General features: G+C 34.9%; 1 protein-coding gene across 2 annotated transcripts; it reads right to left on the bottom strand.

Annotated features, from left to right (window-relative positions):
• Window positions 1-481: 481 nt before the first annotated feature.
• On the bottom strand, window positions 482-17,395 carry LOC117224701 (cilia- and flagella-associated protein 276). 2 transcript variants are annotated; one of them, XM_033477813.2, is made up of 4 exons: window positions 16,272-17,395; window positions 2,386-2,627; window positions 1,693-1,833; window positions 482-1,141 (listed from the first exon to the last, which is right to left on the bottom strand). In XM_033477813.2, exons 2-4 carry the CDS (start codon window positions 2,593-2,595, stop codon window positions 944-946), a joined length of 549 nt encoding a protein of 182 aa, XP_033333704.1. In that variant the 5' UTR covers window positions 2,596-2,627; window positions 16,272-17,395; the 3' UTR covers window positions 482-943. The 2 variants fall into 2 exon arrangements, with proteins under 2 accessions (XP_033333704.1, XP_033333703.1); XM_033477812.2 differs by having other exon boundaries at window positions 16,268-17,395.

Genomic DNA, 17,395 nt, shown 5'->3' on the forward strand with positions numbered 1-17,395 from the left:
CTTCGTTCGGAGATCCGTTAACGAAATGGAAGATTTTCAACCGTCGTTGCGAATTCACGAGTCCGTGACCTCGGCGCGTAATTAATTTCGACGGGAAATTATGAAGGAAAAAATTTATCACGCTGCTTATATATATATAGTAATAATAGTACTAATAGTATATAATAATAGCAATAATAGTATATAATAACAGTAATATTGGTATATAATAATAGTAATAATAGTATATAATAACAGTAATAATGGTATATAATAATAGTAATAATAGTGCTAATAGTATATAATAATAGTAATAATAATAATAATAATAGTATATAATAATACTATAATAATAGAGAAGTTTCCGTAAGAGAGAGAGAGAGAGAGAGAGAGAGAGAGAGAGAGAGAGCGAGCAATTTATATCTCACATTCATCAAATAAAACCACTCGCATCGAATGGAAACGCTGTATAATTGAAACAAGCGATATCATGTAAGTGATATTCGTGTAAAACTGTACAATATATTTCACATTTATATATAAACTACAGGGTTCGTACAAAACTTAATATAGGATGCTCAATTTCTCTTCTTTTTTTTATTTTACAAGAACGTTTCAATTTTCCATAAATTCAGAGCAACGTGTACAATACGATTCGATACTAAATAACATATAAGTATAAACGTTATAATTTCACAATTCCCAAATGCTCTAGCCTAGAGTACTTAATATCTATAAAAATAATAATAATAATAATGAAAAAATCGTGTCTCCGCGAAAGCAATTTTGCGATCTCGATGAAACGATCGCAAATCGATGGCCTGTGACTCTATAAACACATAAAAGTGTCGATCCACGCTGTGAATGATAATCATAAAATCGTTGATTTAATTTTCCTCAAATAGGATTGTTGGCTTAGCTTCGCCGGCCGAGTTACCATTTCAAACATTGCGCAGATCCGTGTTTAAATACCGTAAAAAGTTCCGTCGATTTTGCGACTGTATCCGGGATTAGATTGAACCGAGTGCGGCCCGGTGATATTTAATTTCACGCTGCTCGGATGAACTCTTCGCTCTGGCAGCGGGCCACGATAACAGTGGCTCAGCAACGACGAAACAGGATCCTTTTCTTCCGCGCCTGGCACCGTCGGTGTCTGGTATACCTGAAAGTAATTCGAGAACAATGTATTAGTTACCAAACGTTTAGATCTATTTTGCCATCTCGATGGAATATATAATAATATAATAATATAATATTATAATGAATATATAATAATATGATATTTAATATAATAAAAATATATAACATTTATATAATTTATATAAAAAATATATAAAATAAAAAAGAGAAACCAACCCTGACGCATACTGTACGTTTAATAAAAATACAATATATATATATTGATATTATATTGATATTATATTGGTATTATATTGGTACTATATTGGTATTATATTATATTATATTATATTATATTATATTATATTGATATTAAATTGATATTATATTATATATAATAATATATAATATATAATTAATATTATATATTATATTATAATTATTATATTATATATATAATTATACAAATTATTATTTATAAACAGTCTACCAAGAAATATCTCAGGTAACTAAAATTAACGATTAATATCTCGAATGATATTTTTCTAAAATTGTTAGCGACGAGTAAGTCCGACAACGTAGTAAATAATTTACTTCGATTTTATTTTTTAAAACGCGCCACGTCTTCTTCCCCAGGGCTTCCGGTTGCATTGGAACATACACTTTTGGTACCAAAGTGTCTTTACTGTGAACGTAGATCGTTGAAAGCGTCAAATCGAGAGCATCGTTCGGTACCTGAAAGACAATTTAACACACAGGTCACACGAATTGAATGCAACTAAAATACAGTTGCAAAATATAATATAAATTATGTTAAGTTAAATATAATATAATATAATATATATGACTTCTATTTAAGCTTGAATAACGTGAAAATTCTTTTAAAAAATAGTGTAGCAATTTTTATATACAGGATGTCCCGTAATTATGGTATTTCTTGGAAATTAGAGATTCCTGAGGTTATTCGAAGCAACTTTTTCCTTTACAAAAATTTTCTCCGATGCATCGTTGACGAATTATTCACGAAAAACACTGACCAATGAGAAGCGAGCGCGCTCGTTGGCTCGGCCGCCGCGCCCCAACCTAGCTTGCCTCTCATTGGTCAGCGTTTTTCCGTCAATAACTCGTAAACGGTGCCTCGGAGAAAATTTTTGTAAAGGAAAAAGTTGCTTCGAATAACCTCAGGAATCTCTAATTTCCAGGAAATACCATAATTTTGGCATACCCTGTATATTAACTACGCTGTAAAATATGAAAAAAAATGTGTCAAAAAGTAGGACAACTTACCTTCGTTCTCACTAATCTGGCATCCTTTCTGATGCTGTTCAACGTGTGATGCGCAAAAAGCCGTTCGTAAGGTTTCAAATTGGCGGTCCAACTCTTGTCTTGCGGATAAACATTTTTACCGAGAACCGGTCGTCGCGTCCATTCTCCTTCGCGAGTTATATCCGGCAGAGGATAAGGATTCCGGACATAATGGACTTCGTCTGCCTCCATGATGCAATTGTCGCAGGTCGCTTCTTGAATTCCTTCGAGACGATCAAAAAATTTTATAAAGTAAAAGCAACGACATAACCTCTGTGTTGCGTGTAAAAACGATATAGAAATCGATCGAGTCGAGGGTAGCTTGAAGGCAGTCGAAATATTCGTTGCTATCGATAATGGGAAACGAGAATTGCGTCGTTACAGTCGAGTCAAGAAAAAGATTCAACTTCGTTGCTTATTATTATTATTATTATTATTATTATTATTATTATTATTATTATTATTATTATTATTATTGTTGTTGTTATTATTATTATTATTATTATTATTGTTATTATTATTATTATTATTATTATTATTATATATAAATATTCTTTTAATAATTCTTTAATTATAATCTAAATATAATTAATTCAATAATAAATCAATTAATAATAATAAATAATATTTCCTTTGTTATATATACTATACTATACTAATAATATATATATATATATAGTATAGTATAGTATAATAATATATAGTATTTTATTTGTAATTTTAATATTAATTTTATTATTAGTATTATTAGTATAGTATAGTACATATTAGTAGTATATAGTAGTAATAATATATAGAATAGTATATATTATTATATATATAATTATAATATATTTATAATTATATTATTATATATTATACATATTATATATAAATCATATAATAATATAATACAATTACACACACACACACCACTGTACAAACAGAAAATATGTGAACACTTGAGAAACTTTAAAGTAGTATCTCTGTGGCAACGATATATCATCCTTTCCCCCAAAAAATCTTGAAAATTCGAATCGAAGGATTAACATCCGGCCAACGCTTCCGTTTCACTCGGACGAATAAGACACGCGGGGCCGCACTCTCTTTGTCGGACGCACTCGAAAGAAGATTCTCGAACGTGGAAGAATTTCGTTTCTCCGATGATCTGGATCCATTCATAGGCCGTATAGGCGAGAGTGCGCCGGCTTTAATTCACGGCGTGTAAGACCGTGCGGCGACGCGGTCTGCATCCCGTCATTCACCGCGGGGTGTCCACTTATCGAACCCGTTCCGTTCCCTCCTTTCGTTCGTTCTCGCCTTTACAGTCCGGGCCACAGGCAGACGACGACTTCCCAAGGGCGTCTCGCAAGCCTCCCCGAAGTCGCTTACAAGCGGTTTCACGTTCACCAGCCGTGAAAGAGCTTATTGTGAAATTTAAACCGAACCGGGACTTTCCTTCGAATAACCGCCATTCATGCACCGGCTATACTCTCTTTCTCTCCTTCTCTCTCTCTCTCTCTCTCTCTCTCTCTCTCTCTCTCTCTCTCTCTCTCTCTCTCTCTCTCTGCCCTCCGTCTTCATTTACATTCGAGTAGTCAGTCAGTCAGCTGTTTGTATCCTGCTCGATGCGCCGATTAAATTCTTCGTTCTTTCTCGCCGCGGCGATTCGTTTAGTATGTTCGATCGCATGATCGTAGACATGATGCTTGGGCCGAGCTCGATGCAGCTTAGATGTTTAATATGAGATCAATTATATTTTAAGAGATATATATTATATATTATGTAATACTATATATATATTTATATTTTAAAATATAATATAATATTTTGAGAGATATTATATATTGTATAATACTATATATATATATATATATATATATATATATATATATATATATATATATATATTTATATTTTGGAATATAATATTTTGAGAGATGTTATATATTGTATAATACTATATTTATATTTTAAAATATAATATTATATTTCAAAATAAAATTCTAATTATTTGAACTTGTGACTAAATATTTGCTATTTTATGAATTTCGTATTTTTTTAAATATTTGCTATGCAAGACTTAGGGCAACATATGCCCTAAAACTACCCCCTTCCATTTTTCAACGTAAAGAACATTATAGGGTATGTTTTTAATAACCTCGACATAATCTCGTCGCTTTCCTCGTTGTAATTATTAACGAAGACTGACAATTTACATACTAAATAGTGTAATAAAAATTATAATAAGATAATATAATTAAATGATAATAACAAAAAATTATAATAAATAATAATTAAATAGTTTAATAAATATCGACGACTCATTTGTATAATTCAATTGAAATTTAACCCCTTCGCTTCGTTAAATAAATTGTTAATCTTGTAATCTCAGCGGACAAAAAATAATAATATAAATTCCAAGGCTTTCAACGTTAAACGAAGTTTCCCCCCTCCCCACCGCCAGTTAATAGGACGCAGGACGTTAAATAGGAGGACACCTGAAATCGGGAAGAATCGAAGGAAGCAGGCGGCATCGACGGGCCGAATAGTGTGACTCGTTCCCCGCATTTAACTGTGTTTTGCTCAGGAGGCGGTCGGCCACGGCCAACGTCGACGTCCAATATTAAACCCGCAGTAATTTATGTTAGCACGAGCGTGCATAATGCTGTTTGTATAAAGCTGGGCCGCCACGTGTCGGCTCGTGCCGACGCTGTTCTGTGTATCACTCCTCTCTACCAGCCCCTATATTCTTGCCGCTGGGCCCGGTTCACAGGCGAAGGTATTAGGTCTACCGGAAAGTTCTCTCCGATAGTGTCACTTCAAGTTTCAATCGATATGCACATGTTGATTTCAGACATATACGACTATCTCTCTTTATCGTTGCATTTACACGCACGTACTCTCCTAAATAAACTGAAACAAAGATGTCTCGTTTCATTATTAACCTTTTGGGCACGACGCGCCACTATGGTGGCCTGCTCTAGTAGCTCACTCGCTCATCGTTCGAACCAAATAATCGTCTTCGTATGCGTTGTTTCACACTTCTTTTGTCTTCGCATCGATTTACAACAGTCTACAGGGTGTCCCAAAAATGTCTCGCAATCCGGAAATGGCGGGTTCCGCGGATCATCCGAAGCAACTTCTTCCTTTACAAAAATGTTCTCCGAGGCACCGTTAACGAGTTATCAACGAAAAACAGTGACCAATAAGAATCGAGTACGGCTGACGCGAGGCGGCCCAGCCAACCAGCGCGCGAAGCCCAGTTCCGCTCATTGGCTCGATCGCCTCGCGCCAGCCGAGCTCGCCTCTCATTGGTCACTGTTTTTCGTTAATCACTCGTGAACGGTGTCTCGGAGAAAATTTTTGTAAAGGAAGAAGTTGCTTCAAATGACCTCAGAAATCCCCTACTTTCAGATTGCGAGACAATTTTGGGACGGGTGTTCTTTAAATAAAAACACAACCGTTCCCTATTGCGAACGTTCTTCATCGTAACCTAACCTAACCTAAAAGTTAAATTTAACTATTTTAAAGGTTAAAACCTAACTATTGATAACCTAACCTAACCTAAAAGTTAAATTTAACTATTTTAAAGGTTAAAACCTAACTATTGATAACCTAACCTAACCTAAAAGTTAAATTTAACTATTTTAAAGGTTAAAACCTAACTATTGATAACCTAACCTAACCTAAAAGTTAAATTTAACTATTTTAAAGGTTAAAACCTAACTATTGATAACCTAACCTAACCTAAGAGTTAACTTTAACTATTTTAAAGGTTAAAACCTAACTATTGATAACGCAAATTCGATAGAATAATAATAATAATAATAACCGACCGTTCGAAATTTCCTTCGAGGCGTTTCAGATGCGTTTCATGGAAAATAGAGCGAGACCCGGTTTCGTCGTTAATGAAAGAATGTTCCGCGCGATTGCGCGGGCGCGCGGTATCATCCACGAGGCGTCACACCTCCTTCAGCACCCCCGTAACCGTGATACCGTAGGCCGACACGCGTAATCGCGTAATCGCATAATCGAGGCGCGTGCTGAAGTTCGGGTTGCGGGAGCTTTGCGTACGTCCACATCGGCGCACGTGCGGCGTTGCTCGCATTGAATCAACAACGATCGCGAATCACAGATTTATCCGTGAATACCGGATACGGCCGGGCAAAGCCTTGCCAAGCGTTTTACGAGATAATTGTACCGACGACCTGATCTCCGATAATTACGACCGGCGAGATAAGTAGACGTTTACATGGAAGAACGGCGGATTAACTTATCAAACGATCGCGAACTATGCGAAGGGTGGTCCTCGGGGTGTCGTTGATGTTCCACACGCGTATGCGAAAGCTTCTTCTTTTGTTTCTTTTTTTGAACTTTGAGTTACATGTTTACAATATTTATATTGAAATTTAAGCTCGCGAATTTTATCAGAGGTCGATCGTAATTTTTTAATAATTTTTTACTCGATCGATGGTTCAATTTTGCGAAGGTTAATATAATAATGTAAATGGGTTTCTTTTTTTTTAGGGATTTCGTGGGTATGGCGTGAAGAATTTAATAAAAAATGAACGAGGGTTCAGCGATTATTTTGGTACGATTTTTGTTATATGTTTGTTGTTATTGTTGCAGATTTTTCCTTTGGAAAAGCACAACTGAGAAATGGAAAGAACGAAATCTGTTATTTCTTCTATTTGATATAAGAAAAATATTGTATTCTTTATTCTTTTAACATTTATTCTTCTTCAGTTGTGGTTTCATGAAAGAAAAATGTATAGTATTAGTGACTAATATTTAATGGTGGAAGGATAATATTATTGGAACTGTGTTCGTACATGTGTATGCAAGTATGTTATAGATAACAATATATATAACATAATATATATTGTTATTATTGTATATATTGTATATTGTATATTCTATATATTAGATATTCTATATATTGCATATTGTATATTGTATATTCTATATATTAGATATTCTATATATCGTATATTGTATATTGTATATTGCATATTGTATTATTATATATGTTGTATATATAACAATATATATAATATAATAGTATAAAATATATTATATAGTATTATTATATTATATAATAGTATAAAATATATTATATAGTATTATTATATTATATAATAGTATAAAATATATTATATAGTATTATTATATTATATTATGTAATTAACATAATTATATAATATAATATATAATATAAATATGCAATTATATATGTCGCGGCCGAAGGAGCGTCGGCGGCCATACGGAGATAGAGAAAAGAAAGAGAAGGGCGAAGAGAACGGATCCTTTGTAGGATAGATAGGTGCGGTCACTGTCACAGGAGGGTTGACAAAGGCTGACCGGGGGTAGATACATTCAAATGGTAATCGGCGCGCGTCTAACATACACCAATCCTCCGACCCCCGTGCCTCGCGCTTAAGGGGGTGCGAGAGCACACCCTTGGTATATACACCCTGCACATTCGCACCAGAATCCAACCAAATATTGGCAATATCATCCCCGGCATTGCTCTCCGCGACCTGCCTCCTACACTCGGTGGGAAACGATGTCCATTTGAATGCACGATTCCATTACTGATGTCGATATATCGGCCGGAGGATCTTACGGGATTAGGATTTCAAGGGAAATCGGAAAGAATACTGCTCTATATGGAAGCCGGTCATTTCGCGATGGGAAACGTCGGTGTTTCCGCGGTTTAACGATTATTATTTTATTTTTGCAAACTAGATCGAGAATTAAAAAGGCAATTGAAGCATTTAAGAATATTATTGCATTATTTCGGAATCGATGAAATATTAATGTATTTGCTATCTCTGTTTCAGGGTTTTGGTTAACTGTAAATAAGGTAACAATGTTTTTGAATTCTGGTGTCATTGCTGAGCTGTGTTTCTTCTATGAATTTTTATGATAAATGCATGGAATACGTAGCTTTCGTCAGTTGGTTATTAATTTATTACAATTAACTTATACGTGTCTATTTTTATCGTTCTCGCCGGTTAAACCTAATTCCTATTATAATATATTATATTATTTTGTATTATTTTGTATTATATTATATTATGTTGTATCATATTGTATTATAATATTGTGTTATAATATTATATTATATTGTATTACATATTGTACTATAATATTATATTATATTGAATTATATTAGATTATAATATAGTATTATATTGTATTATAATATTGTGTTATAATATTATATTATATTTTATTATATTGTATTACATTGTAATATATTGAACTATAATATTATATTATATTGAATTATATTGTATTATATTGTATTATACAGTATTATAATATTATATTATATTATATGACTATATTATATAAAATATATATAGTTTAAATAATATAATAACAATTACATATATTTGTCATACATAATTTGTTAAATACTTTTTTTATTAGCGTCACTGTCTCGTACAAAATTTCGTTCGCTCACTTTTGCCACGAACACGTGAAATCCACACAGTCCAACGATTAGCAATGAAATTCACGGCGAGCGATACGCGCGCGCACGGCCTGAGAAAAACTTGTGTCTTCATCGACCTATCATCCCCTGACCCTTCGTGTAGAATAATGTCTTACACCCTGCGTGACCAATTCGGCGAAACCAATGGGGAGTGCGCGACAGCAGTGCGACAGGTGGCCCGTGAAATCAGTGCACGAGCACACGCCGTTCCATCGATCCGGTCCTCCGATACGGTTCATTAGGAAATTAAATGTATAATAATTAGAATTGGGGTGCTGCTGAACGCGGACACGTTCAACGGAAAGTCTTTCTCTTTCTCTCTGGCGCTTGGCGAAACGAAGGGGCAGGGGGGGAGGGTGAACGGGGAGAGGAAAACGACGCCGCAAATTTCACACGAAAATATTCTTGATATAGAAATCTGTTTTTTTTCTCATAACATATATATATACATAATATATACATAATATAGGTTATGTATATAATATTATAATATTATAATATTAATATATATATAATATAATATAATATTATATTTTATATTATACTATTATTATCTCATTATATATATAATTGTATATTTATATAATATACAATATTATACAATTATATATATATATAATTATAATATATAACAAGATATATAATATAATATTAATATATATATTATAATATAATATTATTATATTATACTATGTTATACAATTATATATTACATACTATATTAATTATACAACATGATATAAATAATTCGTCGTGAAGAATTCCCCCAAACCAAATAATTACATTATTCTCCAAGAGAATAACTAAATTCTCCATCGAGAAGCCCTGCCGCTCCGTCCAAAACGTCTCGCGGCCGACGGTTTTCAAGGTGGTGGCAAAGGAGAGGGTGGCTGGCCGATGGCGAACGAGATGGTGCGCACCCTCCCCCAGCCCCGCACGTGAAACGCAATTTGCATACCGATGATCGAGAACCCGAAACGGCGGTGGTTGCACATTTTCGCGTGTGTCGCAGAGTGGACTGGCGCCGCGAGTTCGCCAAGCGTCGGCGTGGGTGCGGGGGTGCGAGGTGCGGAGAGGAGAGGAGAGGAGGAGAGTCATCGGTGTATTTTAGCATTTCACGTTTGTTTCCATTTAAATGGTAATCGAGTTCATAATGTAATTGTATTCACCGCGTAAGCCGGGTCTCACCGCAGCAGCTACGTCCCCGCCATTGTTTGCATTGTTCTCGGAGCAGCGCGAACAATCCGCGCGCGCGGCAGCCTTTCAGCCTCGCGTTTTGGCGGAATCTAAACCTCCCCCTCCCCCCACACCCACTCCCCTCCACCACCCTCCCGGCATCCGGAGATGATATTTCGCGGCGATACAAACGCCAGAGACCCACTGTTTCTGATGGATATCGATGAAAAAACGTTGACGTCCACCGGGAAACAATGCGCGATATCACGGTACGGTCCGGGATTCGCCTAAAATTGACTGCGCGAGTATTTCTGGAGGCGGCGTGCGTGACCGGAAAATGGCAATTTTGGAATATATAATAATAATTATAATAATAATAGCGACAATTAATATAATAATATAATAATATATATAATAATATAATATAATAATAATATATATAATAATATAATATAATAATAATATATATAATAATATAATATAATAATAATATATATATAATAATAATAATAATAGGCATATTGGAATATACTGTGTGAACAGTAAAGTTTTGTTTCCCTCGCTGTGTGTTTCTCGTGTTCTCGAAAATACGGTAGCTCGAGGAAAAGCGTTCGGATACATTTTTAAAGGCGATTACTTTCTTTACAGACTGTACTAAATGAGTTGAATTCGTTTCTTTTTGTCTTTTTTCTTTTCTGTAGATGATAGAAGGACTGATCCACGAGACGATAATTGAAATGCATTTTCTTAATTTTTAGTTTACTTGGAATGACGAAAAAAGTAAGAAAGTCTTGTTAAAACCTGAACTTGTCAACTATCAAAGCTGAAGAAGACAAAAAAATGATAATATATCGTATAAATATTTATATTTATATAAATTATATAAATAATAATATTATATATTATATATTATAATAATATAATATAATAATATATATACTACAAATATAATGTGATTAATATATGATGTATATAGATGAATATAATATAAATACAATAATATATATAATATGATATATATATATATATATATATATATATATATATATATATATAAATGAATGTAATATAATAATATAATATGAATATAAATATGATATATACGGATGAATATAATATAAATATAATATAATATAAAAATATACTAACATAATACATATAATGAATAACTTATTAGTTACTATTTCATTCGGTATTCCGAATAACATATTTGCCCAACATTGCTCACAGCCAATGGCATTAAACTATTCAACGTTCGCTCTCTCTCTAACCTCAAATATTGTTAATGGAAAAAAAACAAAAACGAATTCGAATCGCAGAAAATCAAAGGGAACGCGTCAAAATGTTCCGTCTCGCGATCCCCGCAGCCCAGCAGCAGTCCTCCCGTAATCCAGGCGAACAGAAATATACGCGAGGAACATAATTTTTTGTTAGCCGTCGCGATCGCTTTCGGTGTTGTCAATTGCATTTAAAAATCTCGCCGCGCGCCCCGTCGGCTTCGACATCTGGATGCGCGTCGGTGAATGTAGTAGAGGCGAGAGAGAGAGAGAGAGAGAGAGAGAGAATCCGTGTCGCGGATCTCGTATTTTTTTTTTTTGCCCGTCCGGCCCGCTCGCTGCCACGAGGGTGGGTGCTGCAGTGGGTGTGCCTGGCGATGATTAATTAGCGTTTGATGAATATGTATGAGAGAAAGGCAGCCAACTCTGGCTACACGCGCGAACACAGACCCAACCAGGCACATCCCTCGCGTAACAATAACGTCCAACCCTCTTCCGCGACCCCCGCTCTCTCGTTCTCTCTCTCTCTCTCTCTCTCTCTCTCTCTTTCTCTCTCTCTCTCTCTCTCTCTCTCTATCTATCTATCTATCTATCTATCTATCTCTCTCGCATTCTCTCTCTCTCTCTCTCTCTATCTCTCTCGCATTCTCTCTCTCTCTGTCTCTCTCGTATTCTCTCTCTCTCTCTTTCTTGCGCGCCTGCGCCATCCCTTCGCTTCTCTGCTTCACCTCGACGAATTCTGCGACTCCTCCGTGAGCTGTATAACAATGCGTTTTCGGGCAAAAATTTTGTTAGAGGACGCGACGTGACGTTGCCTCCCCCCATCTGTTATGATTTACGAACGGCCCTGTAAATTCGGGATCCACGAAGGAATTTTTCGTTAAAATATGTTGCCGAATGACGAGCGCGCACTGTGTTATTTTAGTAGTTACCGCGCGAAGCTTTTCCGCTGTGCTGGTGCTTGCTTTTTTTCGTGGACGAACAACTATGGTAGTGGTCTCTCCAATTGACGCCGAGATTGTCCAGGAGAATGGGGAATTTTGGAGAAGACGAGATACGATTGTTCGAGCCTTGCGGTTCGTTTTTATAGTCGCGAATTGTCGACAATTATAAAAACGAGAAGCGAGGCTTGAATAATAGTATCTCCGCTTCCCAAATTATAGCGTCAATTAGAGAGACATTACTGTACAGTCAACGCCAGAAACATCGACATCATGTTCCAAAGTGTATCATTCTTTCCAAAAATCGTTCAAAAATCCCATTCTCTCAAGGAATCGAGACAAACAATAGAAAAGCATGCAATAATTTATATTCGCCCATTATTAGCTAAATTTGAAAATCGTCCAAAAGACAAAACTCCACGAAAAGTCTCCCCTATTGCGGAGACTCGCGGTTTTTGACGCATCGGTTTTCGAACAACCGGTTCTGCGCGCCAAAGAAAACGTTCACGGACAATCAATCTAAATTATAATTTAGTAATCCCATTAAGGCAGCACAGGCCACCTTCGCGCGCACTTGCTCGGAGGGGTGGGTTGCGCGCGCGCGCGTTCACAGCGTTCACGCAGAGACGGGACGCGTATAATTAGGTATCGTTTATTTTACACCCGAGGCACCGCAGTTAGGGTGACACTTCCAGCTTATAATATATACGTAAGCTGGGGTCCGAAGCGCGCATAGAAACGCGCGGTTGCAGAACCGGCGGTGGTGGTGGTAGTCGCTCATAGAACGCTCCGATGCTAATGTGATACGATCATCGCCACCCAGCCGGCCGACCATTGATATTATACACTGTGGGGATCCCCCTCGTTTCTTAGCCTTTCGACGATCGAACCATCCACTTCTCTTTCTAGAACGATTGTCTTCGTCGTTTCGCCCATTTAAGGCTCGACAGTGCGTGAACTCCTTTCACTCGGCGGCTGCTTTTCCAACCAATTTATTATATTATTATATTATTTTATTATTATATTGCTATATTATTTTATTATTTTATTATTATTATATTACTACACTATTATATTGTTATATTATATTATTATATTATTATATTACTATATTATTACATTATTATATTATTATGCTATTTTATTACTATATTATTACATTATTATATTATTATGCTATTTCATTACTATATTATTACATTATTATATTATTATGCTATTTTATTATTATATTATTATATTAGGTTGGAAACTATAAAACGGGTGTTTTTGTTTAGTCTGTATTCTGCTGCGACTAAGAAAGATTCATATATATAATACTCGATAATATAATAATATATAATAATATAATATATATATATATATATATATATATATATATTATGTTTAATATATATAATATAATAATAAAGTATAATTTTACAATAATTTTCATATATATATATACGAATACGTACAATTTTAACCGATTTCGAAAAATTTCTTCATCTTTGCATGCCATTTTTCGTACATATTGTTTACACATTTTTCGCATATTTTCAAGCGAAAGCATACCGAGCACGATCTCAACGGGAAAGTCGCCTGTAACGTGTTTTGATTGCCGGCATCAAATCGCGACAATGCCAGATTGCATGCTGACAAATGAGTAGCCCGCGCTGGGACGCGATACACAAGAGACATATGGCCCCCATAAAAAAAAAGAAAGGTACGAAGCGCGAGAGATACAAGAGATGGCCAGCAGTAACACCATGCAGTCGATCCGATATTAATGGAGACCAAACACCGCACATTCTGTGTAGCCTCTGTCGTCCCCCCGTTGTGTGTACACATCGGTGCGCCATTATGCCCCTGTTATAATGTATATATACACACACACCCCCTTCGCAACAATAGAATGATCTATGATCGTGGCGTTAGCTATGCGGATCGCCGATTCAACTTCTCGCCCTTCTGCCGTTCCCTTTTTTTCCCGACGACAGACAATGACCTTTGCTTCTTTTCTTTCTTTCTTTCCTTCTTTTTTACCTGGAAACGCCTCTTTCTTGTAGGTTTGTTTATTCTTTCTTTCCGTTGAAATAGCTTTTTTGAAACCATTGTTTTGGTTTCGACAAGATCGGGTTACGCGAAAGTAGATGTTAGAATGTTAGAAAGAAATTAGATATTAGAATATTAGATATTAGAAAATAGATGTTAGATGTTGGATGTTAGATATTGGATATTGGATATTGGATATTGGATACTAGATGCTAGATACTAGATACTAGATACTAGATATTAAATACTAGATACTAGATACTAGATTTTAAATACTAGATACTAGATACTAGATAGATATTAAATACTAGATATTAGATACTAGATATAGAATATTAGAATATTAGTATATTAGAATATTAGAATATTAGAATATTAGTATATTAGAATATTAGAATATTAGAATATTAGTACTAGTATTAGTATATTATATATATTATATATATTATATTAGTATAGTATTTTTTAGTATATATTATATATTACATATTATATTAGTATTAGTATTAGTATATTAGAATATTAGAATATGAGAATATAATATTCATATATTATATTGAAATATTAGGATATTAAGATATTAGAATATTAGAATATTAGAATACTTATTAGAATATTAGTATATCAGAATATTAGTATATTAGAATATTAGAACATTAGAATATTTATTAGAATATTAGAATATTAGAATATTAAGAAGAAATTAGAATATTAGAAAGAAATTGGATATTAGATATTAGATATTAGATATTAGATATTAGATATTAGAAATTAGATATTAGATATTAGAAATTAGATATTAGAAATTAGATTTAAACATAGACAGCGTTACGTTTGCATTGTCACTCTTTCATTAAGATTCTAATTTTATTGTCTCCAGCTTTGTGTGCTTTGCTCGACACTACTTTAGGTCACTACAATAACAAACAAAATCCTTATAGCATTGTTCACAACTTCAGAAGTTACCAAAAAGATTTCATCGACCCGAATAAAAAATATTCGACCGCCCAAAATTCATTTCTTACGCAGAGAAAAAAAATTGAGTTTCATCTAACCTTGAAATACCGAAATTACTTCGCTGCCAACCCTTAATAACGTTCGAAGAAATTCGATACGTTCGTTAGCGAATTATCGAGCGTAATCTTCGGAGCAGCGTAATCACAGAAGCGAAAACGAGGACCGATCTCGCGTCTGGTCATAATATTCATAAGTCGGAACAAGTCCCACAGGTGGAATGATCAAAGTTTCGTAGCCGCGTTGTAACAACGTCGGCTGTCGCCGTCAATTTCTACCCAATATGTCACGTGTAGAAACTACGGAATTACCCGTAGGGCGTCTTTGATCTCCGCAGCCCCCAGAAGAGAGAGCGTGTGCTTCTGTCCACCTTCTGAAAACTCACCCCCACCCCTCCTCCGGAGGGTGTCGTGTGCCCGCGCCACGTACGTGGTCGCGAGGGTTGCTAAATCCAATTTTATTGTTTGCACGCTCGGGAAATCCGGAATTACACGATTCCGGTTAATCGTCGGTACGCGACGATTTTCGGAACTTTAGTCGCGTTCCGCGATTATTCGAAGCGAACTTTGACAGGTGGAATTTAGTTTAACCTTACGAGATTTTATTTCGATCATTATATTTTCTTATATAATAGATATTATGTTGTATTTTTTAATCGCTATTTACCAAAAACATTCGAAAAGGCGGCGAAATTAATATAAAATAAAATAACATTGATAGCTCATCGCGAGTTTTGTTTTAAAATATTACACTGTTAATATTACACTGTTCTGCTAGTTCGATATTATAATGTAGCAGAATGAAAATAATAAAATTTATAATTCTTCATTTCACGCCAAATAACACATGCAAGTTGCAGAGACTATTAAGATATTAGAATATTGAAACCTACGTCGAGGTTAAAAGATACAAGCATTAGTAGAAAAACTAGGACTTACTCACTGACAATTACACTAGAAGAAGCACAGAACGTGGACTGAAGAAACGTTTCGTAGCAACGCGTTCGAATAGATGCGCAAACAAAATTAAATCGATAAAGTATATTTTCCAAGGAAACAGGGAAACACTGGTAGCAACACTACGTGTTTGTTCAATGTTTCTTAAATCACTGTGTCGCGCCAACTTCATCGTCAACGTCAGTTCGCTTAATCGCACTAACTTCACTTCGTTTACAAATATTTAAGCGAGTTCGTTTTAAATTATATTCCTGGATTTATTATTTGTTTTTACGAACCTCTCGCGGACGAATCATTGCGGAAAGTAGCGTACGAAGTACGACTTCTTGAAATTATTTTTATACGTTCACTGGCAATTTCTTATGTAATTCGTATTTAGAGTTTAAGTTGTAATAATTTATACACGTCGTCGACGATTGCGTCAACGCGTCGATGCTGAACGCGTCCGCGATATTTGGTTACGTGGCGACATCTGACGCGCGACCGCAGATACACGTTTTCAATTATCGACGCGGCGAAAGAATCTGCAGACACGGACGAGGTATAGGAGTTGTAGATTCGACGTCCATTCTATTAGCGCAAACGAGGTATAGGCGCAGTCTGGACATTGAATGCATTATGTTACATAGCTAAAAATACAACAAAAACACAACAAAAATATAACAAAAATACAACAAAATACAAAATACATTTTGTCACCAAAAAAAATGGCTCTTCAGAAGCCCCATTACCATTCCCATCGTTACCGATATGTGTCCCATCATTAATTCTGTAATTAGTAGAAACAATTGCTTAATCGCCCATAAAAATAATTACACTTTATATCGGATTTCTTTAGTACATGCTTCGAAAATACTATTTTCCCAACGTTAAAATGTTCGCATCGTATACAATTATTGTGTCTAAATAATATTCAGTGTTCTTAGTAGAAATGAAATATACAGAATATTCGCTTCTTGCTAACGTGCCTGTCGAGGCACACTGTCGATACGTAAACTGTCGATAACGTTGAGCGCGACGCGAAATAATATATATAATAAATTTTTGAAAAGTAATGTGTCAAGTCATTGATGACATTCACGAAAATGACGACTGTTGAATGATTATTAA

This window comes from Megalopta genalis, chromosome 9, assembly GCF_051020955.1.
Source record: "Megalopta genalis isolate 19385.01 chromosome 9, iyMegGena1_principal, whole genome shotgun sequence".
Lineage (NCBI taxonomy): Eukaryota > Metazoa > Arthropoda > Insecta > Hymenoptera > Halictidae > Megalopta > Megalopta genalis.

Coding starts and splice junctions, on each gene's coding strand:
- LOC117224701 (XM_033477813.2), bottom strand. CDS start 2,595: ATGGAGGCAGACGAAGTCCATTATGTCCGGAATCCTTATCCTCTGCCG. Junction 1,834..2,385: donor CCAGATTAGTGAGAACGAAG/GTAAGTTGTCCT, acceptor ATTGTCTTTCAG/GTACCGAACGATGCTCTCGA. Junction 1,142..1,692: donor TTTTAAAAAATAAAATCGAA/GTAAATTATTTA, acceptor AATTACTTTCAG/GTATACCAGACACCGACGGT.